General features: G+C 44.9%; 1 protein-coding gene across 1 annotated transcript; it reads left to right on the forward strand.

The window, feature by feature from the left end:
- Positions 1-528: 528 nt before the first annotated feature.
- LOC133785248 (uncharacterized) lies at positions 529-1,953 on the forward strand. The gene is made up of 3 exons (XM_062224499.1): positions 529-807; positions 1,082-1,354; positions 1,426-1,953. The coding sequence occupies exons 1-3, from the start codon at positions 529-531 to the stop codon at positions 1,951-1,953; spliced, it is 1,080 nt and encodes a 359-aa protein (XP_062080483.1).
- Positions 1,954-12,909: the final 10,956 nt, after the last annotated feature.

Consider the following 12,909-nt stretch of genomic DNA (forward strand, 5'->3'; position numbering starts at 1 on the left):
TTCCAGAAACACATTGAAGCTTTAGGCTTAAGCGGGGCAAACGTGACGTGCCCAGGCTCGCACCAAAGAGCCAATAGGCCCGGTGGAAGGTACTGTGCCTGGTCCAGGCACCATGTGCATGCTGGAGCAACACTCCCGCTGCACATGTATTTCCGGTCTGTAGCAGACTACTTCAACGTCTCCCCATTTCAGATCACGCCGAATGGGATACAGGCACTCTCTGCGCTGTATATTCTTTATTTTCTGAATGGTTGGGACGAGCCCACCCCTCATGAGGTGCATTACCTGTTTGATCTTCGGACCAATCCTTCTCACAACAACTCAGGTTTCTTCCATTTCTATCACAGGCATAGGGGGGTTACATATCTCAATGGCATCTCCCATAAGTCAAACGCCGGGAAATATCATAAGGAATACTTCCTCACATTGGATATTGAGGCCAACAACTTGGCTTTTACGCGCTCGGGTCCATTTGAGCGACCATTGCCTACTGAAGGGATGTTTAGGCGGGCCAAGAAATTGGCTAACATGAGTCTTAAAGAGAAGGATGTAAAAAAGTTGGTCACGCTGGACCTTCTCCAGATGGTGAGTCTGGTGCCATGTGAGCAGGATCTGGTGGTGGAAAGTACCACCGGGGAGAACGACACGCCTGGTCAGTCTACCGAGGGCACAGAGCAAATGACTGATCGGCATTCTCCTGGGCCTTCTCCGCTTTCCCGTAGACCTGGTGACTTAGTCATTAGAGAGCCTGATCCTCAGCGTAGATCTACTATTCCCGCTCAACCTGGGAAAGGAAAAGCTATCCAGGTTGAAGGGGAACTTAGCTCATCCTCGGACGACGAGGATGAGTTCCTTGATCAGATCTTCAACGCAGGTAACACATGCTTAGTGAAAATAGGCATATTTTTTATAATTGGTAATTAGAGAGTATCACAATTGTAGTATACACTTGCATATGTTTCATTATGTTTATTTCTCTAACAATCTTGTTTTATCATCCTTGGCAGATTCAGACATGTTCAGAGATTGCGTTGCTTCAAAGAGGAAAATTGGTGATGGAAGTGGCTCTACGCCTCCACAGAAGATTCAGAAGGTAGTACCGCCAAGTCAAGGGAGGCAACCTGGGGGACCAACTACACTTCCGCCATTGACCCCCTCTTCCCTTCCTCCTTCTGCGAGCCTAACTCCTACTCACCAGGGTAGTTCGAGTGAGCTTTTTCGTGCTGTTAGCGACCTGGGCAAGGGGCTTCTTGAGGATATTGGCCGTGATGCATCGACGCTTCAAAGCCTAGACTCCTACCCTCGACTTAGTGTCGAAGTTGTCTTGAAGAGAGGACTCGCTCAATTGATGAAGGTAAGCATTTTTCCTCGAGATACTTTGTTATTAGTATTTTCACTTGTATTAACTTTTTGTCTTCCATGCAGTCACTTGTCACCATTGGTCATGCTCAGCTTCGAGCCGTAGATTACAAGGAGCTGATCAAGGTGCAGGACGATCAACTGGTGGAGGCCAGGTCCAAGCTGGAGCAAGCAGAGAGAACTATAGCTGAACGGGACGAGTCTCTCAAAAAGCAGGCTCAAAACAATGCTTCCTTGACAACTCAATTGGAGAAGCAATCCCTCGATATTAAAGAGTTAGTTCGAGACAATGAGAGGTTGATTAGCGAGAACGAAGAGCTGAAGCAAGAAAAAGAGCTTGACTTGATTCGCTTTGAGGAGGCCAGTTTTGACTGCTTCTATAAGGTCTGGAAGCTGAACAAGCCTCTTAATCTTGATTGTTTCCCCAAGGAGGCCCAAGCAGAGGATCTTGCCAGATGTGAAGCAAGAGCCGCTGAAGAAGCTGTCAACCTTCCTGCACTCGCCCCAACCTGCTCTGCTATATCATTTCGAGCGAGAGGAGCAGTTGATGCAGAGGAGGGAGTCGATCAACCCTCTAGAGGAGCTCGCCTGTGACTCCCTCTTATAGTTCATCACAGTCTACTTTACTTTGTATTTTGTTGCTCGAACTAGTGAGCTATTTTGACATTTAGCACTTTACTCTTTCCTTGCTGACAATTTCAAACTTCTAAGTTTTTATTGTGCATAGCAAAGTTTTTGGATGCCTTTAATTTCACATGAGAATTTAGTTTTTTAACTTAGAAATTTTTACCATTCCATAAGTTCACACCAAATATACTTCCTCATGCTCTTATTGCTCTAACTTTTTATGAGCGTAAATGTCTTGTTACACGAATATCAGTTTTTAACTTAGAATTTGAAAAATTCTAAGTTACTTAAGCTTTGTAAAACAAGTTAGCTTAACGGCTGTTTTAGACTCCTAAACTTACAAGTCAGCCCAAAAACAAACATATTTGCTCGTGCTCTTATTGCCTGTGTTGAAATACATACCAGTATACCCTATGTGCCCCCCAAGTGATTGAGGGTGGATAAATCCTTGATCACTTACTACTTGATCGGATTTGTTCGAGTAGTTACTACTCGTGAAACACATGAAATATACGAAAATATATCAGTAGTTGACCACTACATAAATATTATCTAAACGTTGGTCCTCCATATTATGATACCGACCAGTTGAACACTGTCCAGTACATTAGTTTTTAAAAGACCTGTTTTGTTTAAATTATTATGACAGTACACTGCCCAACAAAAATAATCAACACATATGCAAAGTTTGTAGCAAGGTACGACCACAATGCGTGTGGTCTCTTTTATTACTCGTAATAATAAATGACAAAACGTGTCTAACAACGAGTTCCAAACAAAATAACATTGTTCAAAATAATGTGACTGGGTAGCAAATAACCAGTTCACAAACAAAAAACTTAAATAACAAGTTAAGCACTTGATACAAAGCTACTACTCTGCAAGTAGTATTTATTGATAATATTTTCTCAAGTGCTCGCCATTCCAGTAGTTTCTGATTAGCTCCCCATTCAATCGAGCAAGCTTGTAAGTGCCGGGCGGTAAGACCTGTTCAATTTGATATGGTCCTTCCCAGTTCGGTCCTAGCACACCAGCTGCTGGGTCTCTAACAAACACCTTCCTTAGGACTAAATCTCCGACCTGGAACTTTCGATCTCGCACTCTGGAATTGAAGTAGCGTGCCACTTTTTGTTGATGAGCTGCTACTCTGAGGCTTGCCTCCTCTCTTCTTTCTTCGAGGAAGTCCAATGATTCTGCCAACAACTGATGGTTCTCCTCTTGGTTGTAAACGGTCCTTCTATGAGAGGGTGGATCTACCTCCACAGGTAACATGGCTTCATACCCATATGCTAAAGAGAATGGGGTATGGCCAGTTGCCGTCCGAGCGGTAGTCCTATACGACCAAAGGACTTCTGGTAACTCATCTGCCCAAGCACCCTTAGCTTGTTCCAGGCGCTTCTTCAAAGTGTCCTTCAATGTTTTGTTCACTGCTTCAACCTGCCCATTGGCCTGAGGATGGGCCACCGAGGAGAAACTTTTGGTGATGCCATGCCGAGTGCAAAAATCGGTAAATATGTCGCTGTCAAACTGGGTGCCATTGTCAGACACTATCTTTTTAGGTAGACCATAGCGACATATTATATTTTTAACAACAAAGTCCAACACTTTCTTCGATGTAATCGTGGCTAATGGTTCGGCCTCAGTCCATTTAGTAAAATAATCTACTGCGACCACAGCGAATTGCACTCCTCCCTTTCCTTTGGGTAACTTCCCGATCAAATCAATGCCCCATACTGCAAAAGGCCACGGACTTTGCATTTGCCTCAAAAGATTTGGTGGTGCTCTGGGTACCTTAGAAAATCTTTGGCATTTGTCACACCTTTTCACATATTCCATAGAGTCTTCGTTCATAGTAGGCCAGAAAAATCCTTGCCTCAAGATCTTTTTAGATAGACTCTGCCCCCCAGCATGATCTCCACAAAACCCCTCATGCACTTCAGCTAATAAGCTCTTTGACTGGTCGGGGGTTATGCACCTGAGGAGAGGTAAGGAGTATCCTCTCCTATATAACACTCCATCCACCATGGTGTACCTAGCAGCTTGCCTCATAACTTTCCTTGCTTCATTACGACCATCTGGGAGCGTCCCATGTTCAAGGTAAGCAATGATGGGAGTCATCCAGGTGTCGACTATCGTAATCGGCATGGCCTCTTCTCTATTAATACTTGGCTCTGCCAAGTACTCTACTGGAACTATATTCAGTGTTTCGGCATCTTTCGCACTTGCAAGCTTTGCCAGAGCATCAGCATTGGAATTCTGCTCCCTTGGTACTAGCTTAATGGTATACTCCTCGAACTGGGCTAGTAAATCTTTAGTTTTGTTTAAGTATGCCACCATGCGTAGGCCCCTCGCCTGGTACTCCCCTAATACTTGATAAACCACCAATTGGGAATCACTGTTTATCTCCACCGACCGGGCACGTACATCTCTAGCCAGTCGCAAGCCTGCTAAGAGGGCCTCATACTCTGCTTCGTTATTAGAAGCATTGAATCCGAACCTCAGTGCACAATGAATTCGGTGCTTCTCTGGTGTGACCAGTATAATCCCAGCTCCTGAATGGTGCTCGTTCGACGATCCATCAACGAAAAGTTGCCAAGCAGGAACTTCTTCTTTTAACCCAGTAACACTCTCCTGTTGGTTAGGGACCTCAACGATTCCGGTACACTCAGCGATGAAATCCGCCAAGGCTTGACCCTTAATAGCAGTCCTTGGTTGGTACTTGATTTCAAACTGGCCTAGCTCGACCGCCCATTTAAGTAGCCGACCAGACGACTCCGGTTTTTGCAAAACTTGGCGAAGAGGCTGGTCAGTGAGGACCTTGATGGGGTGTGCTTGGAAATACGGCCTCAACTTTCGTGATGCAAGTACCAAGCAGTAAGCCAACTTCTCAATCATGGGGTATCGGGACTCCGCTCCTATCAAACGCTTGCTAACGTAATACACTGGGTGCTGCACTTTATCCTCCTCACGTACTAAAGCAGCGCTAACAGCGTGTTCCGTGACTGCTAGATATACAAGTAGGTCCTCTCCATCAACTGGTTTAGAAAGAACAGGAGGTTGAGCCAAATGTTCCTTTATCGCCTGGAAAGCTTGTTCACACTCTGCGGTCCACTCGAACTTCTTGCCTCCTTTAAGCAGGTTAAAAAACGAGACGCACTTGTCCGTTGATTTTGAGACGAACCTGCTTAGAGCCGCAATCCGCCCAGTCAAGCTTTGCACCTCCTTTATTCTTGTGGGAGACTTCATCTCTATGAGAGCCTTGATCTTTTCAGGGTTTGCTTCTATTCCTCTGGAGTTGACAATAAACCCAAGGAATTTCCCAGAACCCACTCCAAACGAACATTTGAGGGGGTTTAATTTCATGTTATACTTCCTCAAGATTGCAAAGCAATCCTCTAAGTCTCCCACGTGCCCCCCAGCTTCTTTCGACTTCACCAGCATATCATCTACGTATACCTCCATGCTTTTGCCGATTAAGTCACGAAACATGCCATTCACCAGGCGCTGGTAGGTAGCTCCTGCATTCTTTAACCCGAAGGGCATCACTCTATAGCAATAGAGCCCTATATCCGTTCGGAAGCTGGTATGTTCTTCATCAGGAGGATGCATGCTGATTTGGTTGTATCCCGAATATGCGTCCATGAAGGACAAGGTCTCGTGACCAGAGGTTGCATCCACCAACTGGTCTATTCTCGGTAAAGGGAAACAATCCTTCGGGCATGCTTTGTTTAGATCAGTAAAATCTACACAAGTCCTCCACTTTCCATTGGGTTTAGGCACCAAGACTGGGTTTGAAACCCAAGCTGGGTAGTATGCCTCTCTAATAAACCCGTTCTCCTTCAACCGCTCTACTTCCTCCTTAAGAGCCTTTGCTCGATCCTTGTCAAGTAACCTCCTCTTCTGCTGTACCGCTGGATACCTTTCATCTACGTTGAGCACATGGCTGATCACAGTTGGTGAGATACCCACCATATCCTTGTGAGACCAGGCGAAGACATCCTGATTCCTTCGCAAGAACTCTATCAGTTGTGCCCTCACCTCAGCTTTCAATTTCTTCCCAATCTTGACCCCTCTTGTCGGGTCATTCTCATCTATAGGGACCTCCTCTAATTCCTCGGACGGTCCCACATCACTCTCATAATCCCCAAAGCGAGGATCAATATCTCTTTCCTCGCTTTGGGCAACGCCCTATTTGGTGACTTCATCACCTGATGGGGTCTTCTGCTCTTTCGAACTGGGAGTGCTCTCCTGGTCACACCCCTTCAACACCTCTTCATCGTTTACTACAACAAGACTCTGGTCTACGTCCATCTCATCCACTTCCCCTCCTTCAACACACACAATCATGTTGTTTTCCTTGGCACCTTTCTTTGCCTTAGCTATGGAGGCATTATAACACTCTCTAGCTTCCCTTTGGTCTCCTTGGACGTAGCCTACGCCAACGCTGGTCGGGAACTTCATAGAGAGGTGCCAAATTGAAACTACCGCATGCAAGTTGGTGAGTAGTGGTCGACCAATAACCACATTGTAGGCAGACGGGCAGTCAACAATCAAAAATTCAGTCATCACGGTTTCATGCTTGGGAGCTTCCCCCGTGGTGACTGGCAACTTTATTGTTCCAGCTGGTGATAGTCCCTCTCCAGTAAACCCGTAAATGACGTGAGAGCATGGTTTCAAGTCATTGATGGATAGCTTCATTTTTTCAAAAGAGGACTTATAAATAATGTTTACGGAACTTCCCGTATCAACCAGACATCTTTTCACCTTCATGTTAGCTATTTGAACTGTCACTACGAGAGGGTCATTGTGAGGATACCTCACGTGTTTGGCATCCTCCTCAGTGAAGGTGAGGGACTCACTTTCATACCTTGGGCTCTTTGATGGTCTCTCCTCCATCGTCATAACCTCGGATGTGGACGCTGCCTCCAACTCATGACGAAGGGTGCGAGCATATCTTTCCCTCGCCTTGCTGCTATCACCCGCAAGATGTGGTCCTCCACATATTGTATCTAGTGTGAAGTCCACAGGTTCAGGTTGCAAAGGTGGGGACCGTTGTCGCTTGAACCCAGGATTATTGTTGCTTCCCTCTCCTTGGGTTTTCTCTGCCTTATATTTTTTTAGTTTCCCCGAACGGAGGAGAAACTCTATCTCATCCTTAAGGTGGTTACACTCGTTCGTGTCATGACCATAGTCTCCATGGAAACGACAGAACTTGTTCTTATCCCTCTTACTCATTTCCTTCTTGATTGGAGGGGGCCTTCGGTAAGGGACCTCCTGATGGCTGGCTAGATAGATCTCCGCTCGGGTTGCCGAAAGAGTAGTGTAGTTGGTGAATCGAGGTTCATACTTCGTAGGTTTGTCATTCGACCCAGACTTAGCTTTCTTCTCACTGCGGTGGTCAGACCCGTTATTCCCACGTTTCTTACTACCGCCTTGATCATTTCCGCTATCCTTTGGAGTATCCCCCGATCCACTTGGGTTGTTCAACCCGTTCTCTCCTTTCTCAATGGCATCGTCCAACTTCATGTACTTATCTGCACGGTCCAAGAACTGTTGTAAAGTTGAAATTGGATGGCGGTGAATGCTGTCCCACAAAGGACTTCGATAAATAATACCCGAGGAGATCGCAACCATCTTCCCTTCATCTCCAACAGCGGTAGCCCGATTGGCTTCTCTCATAAACCTCTGTATGTAGTTCTTGAGAGATTCATCTTTGCCTTGCCTAATATCCACCAAGTGGTTGGCATAAACTGGAGGGGTTCGGGCAGTGCTAAACTGCCTGCAGAACTCCTTCCTAAAGCTCTCCCAAGAGGTGATGGAGTCGGGTTTGAACTTCCAGTACCACTCTTGGGCAGTGTCTGACAAGGTGGTGGGGAAGACTCTACAGCGGTAATCGTCACTCACCCCAAGCAGCTCCATCTGATCTTCGAACTTCCCAACGTGTCTCACCGGGTCTGCCTTTTCTGTATAAACTGGCAATATCGGCGCCTTGTATTTCCTTGGTGGTTGGGCTGCTCTTATTCTAGCACAAAAAGGGCTACCATTTCTGTGGTCTACTGGATCAATAACTGGTTGTTTGGATAAACCTTGTACTGCCGCCGTCAAAGCATCAAGCTGGGCTTGGATGGCTGGGGCCACTGCTGGGGACGCACTTTCGGGACCGCTAGGTCGGGCACTCCTATCCAGCGCATCCACGTCAAGTATTTCTACTCGACTAGTAGGACGGATCGGCTCCTGCCCTTCGAACGGAGCGGTCCTCCTTCTGTCATCAATGATGTCCCTTAGGTCCTTCTGAGCAGTGTTTTTTCCCAACCGGTCGAACACCGTACTCCGAGTCTTTTCGGAGGGTCTATTAGGTGGAGCGTGCTCTTTGCCATTACGCTGGTTGGGATGTCGTGGTGGCTTCCCCGTTTGAGCTGGTTGATTATCTCCCTCTCGTCGGTTATTATTCTTCTCTTTCGACTGGTTGGTGTGGTAACTGTCACCTTCATCACGCCCATGTCCATCTTTGAAGTGTGAAGTTTCCTTGCCACGAGGGGCTTTGTTATGCCCCTGCTCAGAAGGTGTTTTCTTACTGCCAGACTTATGACTTCCTGACCTGGAAGTCTCTGATCTATGGCTCCTTGAGGGGGTCTTAGAATTCCCCCTTTGGGTAGAGGCAGTGCGTGATCGTACTCCCTCCTCCTCATGACCAGGTGGGTTACCACCACCTCTTGCTGGTCTATCAGCTTTCTTTTGACCAGCCTCTATGGTCCTTGCTTTTTGAGTGGGTATCACCCCAGGCATAGCTTGAGCATTGGCTCGGGTCAACTGCGCAGCTGCCTCCAGAGCAAGTGCAGCTTCGCGGTGTCGCCTGTCGGCCTCCTCTTGCTGTCGACGGATCTCCTCGCTCCTAGCGTCCATCTCTTGTCTCTGCTTGGCCATTTCCTCAGCAAAGGCCTCCTGCCTAGCATTGAACTGGGCCAACTCATCCTGGAACGCGCTCATGGTCTCCTGGAGCTCCTCAACTTCAGGAGCTACATCCTCAAGCACGACCCTAGGCTCATTCTCACGATCTTGAACGTTAGGATTTTCCGATCTAGCATGCTCCCTGGAGGTGCTTGCCCTCTTGGAGGCCGCAGTGGTGTTCTTAGGCGCCATATCGCTTTAGGGACTGTCTGTTTTCTCTTCAGGCTCTCAATGAAAGCACCAAAATGTTGACTGTGAATTTAGCCAACGACGTGAGAACGTCAACTACGACAACCTTCAAGAGAATTATAAACGACAACAGACAGTTTTTTATGAACGGAAGTAAATAACACAAGGTTTTTATAGTGGTTCAGCCCCGATGATCGGTAATAGCCTAATCCACTTAGAGATTTTATTATTATATTCACACTCAAGATCAGATGAACCTTGTCAACTGAGTTTCTTCAGTGTGAGATACTCCAGAATACAAAAATGGGTTTTTCTCAAGAACAACACACTTTCTCTCTCTAGAATACAGATTCACTCTCAATTTTTGCCAAAAGTCCTTTTACGATCCTCCCAAGTCCCTATTTATAGACCTGGGTTCTCAACTGATATCCCCTTTTGATCGGGATATTCTATTATTTACCTAATATTTATATTACAAAATAAACATTCAAAATATAACTGATCCCTAATTTCGAGTGAGGATTGAGTGATTCCCGGATGCTTAGACCAATTCTCACTGAAGTAGTTTTCGGGCAGTTTGACGTAGCTTCTCATGCATGTTGACTATTCTTCAAGCTTCACGTAGGTCAAAGGTAGCATTCGCATGGCTCTCCTTGGACCAAAGGTCAACTACACTCGAGGTATACTCCTCCATTGTGTCCGATCGGACACAATGGTTGTCTTCTTTGGCTTAAGGTGGTTCAAACCACCTTATTTGACTCCTTCAATCAAGGTCCAATATGACCTTACACTTTGCTCCTCGGACCAAGATGGTCCGAGCCATCTTCTTCCTAGCATATCCTCGTACCAACATGGTCCAAGCGCTCCTGCAGGCGTCTTGCACGATCGGGGGAGGTCATGTGCGATCGGGGGAGATCTTGTGCGATCGGGCATAATGCCCCTTTACTTGGACCTAAATGGTCCAAGCTTCCTTTGGCTAACCAAGGTCCGATCGGACCTTGGTCCTCTCTCTTCGGACCTTGGTCCTCTCTCTTCGGACCTAGGTGGTCTGAGCCACCACCTCTCCTTGGATCAAAATGGTCCAAGGTACCCACAAGACCACGTTCGATCGGGCACACATCCTTCTCCTTAGGCCAACTAGGTTTGAACCTCTTCGCTCAACCAAATGCTCGATCGGGCATTAGGCTTCTCTCCTCGGACCAAGGTGGTCCGAGCCACCATCTACTTCTCCTTGGACCTGAATGGTCGAAGGTACCTCCTATGTGTATGCTCGATCGACCACTATGTGGCTTTCCCCTTTTGAGTAAAACTTGAGCCTTATTCTTTTTGAACTCATTCGAGCCAAGCTTAACAAGAGGTCCCCTAAGCTTAGGTCCGATCGGACCTACTGTTTTTATATCTTGAACCAAAATTCATACCTCCCCTTCACTTTCTTGGACTTGGCACCAATTTAATTATATGGGTCTTTAAACTGAGGTCTAAGCCAAGCAACCCCCAGTCTAAATACTCTCTTCGATCGGGCGTATTTGGCTTGACTATCTGTCTCATTCCTTAACTGATGTATTGGGCCATTACTAAGCCAGATCACCCTACTGACTCATGCCACGTGTCAATTTCACTGTCACGTCATTCCTTTCAAATTTTTGGGATAACAACAGCGATGCTTGATTTCTTAGGAACTACTTGAAATGGACTCACCCACTTGCTATCTGAAATAGGGTAAATCACACCCACACTTAAGAGCTTCAGTATCTCCTTCTTAACTACCTCCATCATAGGTGGATTTAACCTTTTTTGAGCCTCTCTAGAAGGCTTGAATCCATCTTCATGAAGAAGATGGTGCATACACATAGTTGGGCTTATTCCCTTGACATTTGCTATGGTCCACCCTATGGTTGTTTTGTATTCCCAAAGTGTTATATTATTTCATATAATATAATGTTACATTAAATAATGTGACAAAATGTGATTTGTCACACCTTGTAACATATTATTGAGAGTCACAAAAATTGGACATATGTGTGTGCCAAAATGTGACATATTTTGGAGTTACAAAAATCAGTTACAAATTTGTAACTCCCAAATATTACCCAATAATGTGTATATTGTATGTTACACATTTGAGATTGGATTTTACAAAGCCATTATGAAATATGGCTGTTGGAGACATGTTCTTAACTCCCATTAGGTGTTTGGAGGTTACAAAATCATGTGGGAAATGATTTGGGACGTTTTGGAAAAATGACATTTTGTGCTCAAAATGGCCTGTGGCCGCGACCATTGACTTTCCCTGGCCGCGGCCTGGGGGACAGGGGCCAGTAGCCTGGCCACGGCCAATGAGGCTGATAGCCAAATTGTTTTTTTTTTCTTCAGTTTTTTCCAATTTGAATTGTTCTAACATCCCAAGTAACTCCCAAATCTCCATTTTAATTCCATAACACATCCAATTAAATATTGGTAACAGCCATGGGGGTTGGTGGAATTTTAAATTCAAAGGGTATCTCAAAACTCTATAAATAGGAACCTAATGCTCACTTGTAAGACAACTCTATTTCTATCCACTAAAGCACTTGGCTAGAAATACACCAAAATGCTTGATTATTCCAGAGAGTTATTTCCAATATTGAGAGAATCCTTTAGTGCTTGAGATAGGGGAAAATACGCTTTTGGGCAAAGGTTGTAAACCTTGTTCAAGTTGGTGATCCCCAATGCTCTTCACTTTGGTTGTGTGAGTGAGAGTGTTTTACTTTTTTGTTCTTGGTGTTTCTTCTACCATTGCTTTTATCTTCTATTCTTATATTTTATATTTACATATTTATTTGTATCTTTTGTTTTAGAGTGGTAGCCCTTATCATTCTCCTCATCTATTTCTTTTCTATATTTACTTGTATTTTGATTATTGAGTTGTAATCTTATTTAATCAATTACCCTGTCTATTATATTTTTGCATAGAGTTGTAATAGTATTTCTTATTTTCCATTGAGACAATACAAATATCTCTAACACAAAGTACCCTTATCAAACGATCCTCTTGTACTTGGGTAAGTTGTGTGGTGATAATAACCAGAAATGTCTCTTTCTCACCCAAGTAAACATATTTGAGATGCTCTGGTAGTGGTTTTAATTCAAGCTTGGGTGGTGATTTAACAGATGGTTGAAGTTACTCATGAGAAACAAGCAACTCTAAGAACGACACCTCTTTAGAAACCTCTCCACCACTATTAAGTGCAGCCGCTGTCTCCTTTACTTCAGTAGTGAAATCATCTTTCTTCAAGTCTATTTGATACCACATAGCCTCAAAAATATTAAAGCGAATCACCTCACCATCAAACTCCATGGTCAAAGTTCCCTCATGACCATCTACCTTAGTTCTAGCTATCTTTAAGAATGACCTTCCCAATAATGCTGGTGTAGAACATGGAATCGAGTCATCTTCCATATAAAGAATGTAAAATTCTGCCGGAAAAACCAATTCATTTACTTTAACCAATACATCCTCTACTACTCCCCTTGGATAGGCATTAGAATGATCTGCTAATTGTATGATCACCCCCGTTTCTTCCAGTGGTCCAAAATTCAAAGAGGTATAAATAGAGTAAGGCATTAAATTGATTGAAGCACCCAAATCTAAGACACATCTTTAAATCCTTTTATTGCCAATAGTGCAAGGAACACTGAAGGTGTCAGGATCCTTACACTTTGTTGGAAGTTTCTTTTGAAGAATCGTCGAAATATTTTCCCCACACTCACCTTTTCATTCCCTTTTAGCTTCCTCTTATTGCTGCA

Source organism: Humulus lupulus, chromosome 6 (assembly GCF_963169125.1).
Source record: "Humulus lupulus chromosome 6, drHumLupu1.1, whole genome shotgun sequence".
Classification (NCBI taxonomy): Eukaryota; Viridiplantae; Streptophyta; class Magnoliopsida; order Rosales; family Cannabaceae; genus Humulus; species Humulus lupulus.

What these genes read in the sequence shown, in the direction of transcription:
- LOC133785248 (XM_062224499.1), top strand. Translation starts at nt 529, where the DNA reads ATGAGTCTTAAAGAGAAGGATGTAAAAAAGTTGGTCACGCTGGACCTT. An exon ending in GGAAAGGAAAAGCTATCCAG is followed by an intron (nt 808 to 1,081) that starts GTTGAAGGGGAA and finishes ACGCCTCCACAG; the next exon opens with AAGATTCAGAAGGTAGTACC. An exon ending in GACTCGCTCAATTGATGAAG is followed by an intron (nt 1,355 to 1,425) that starts GTAAGCATTTTT and finishes TCTTCCATGCAG; the next exon opens with TCACTTGTCACCATTGGTCA.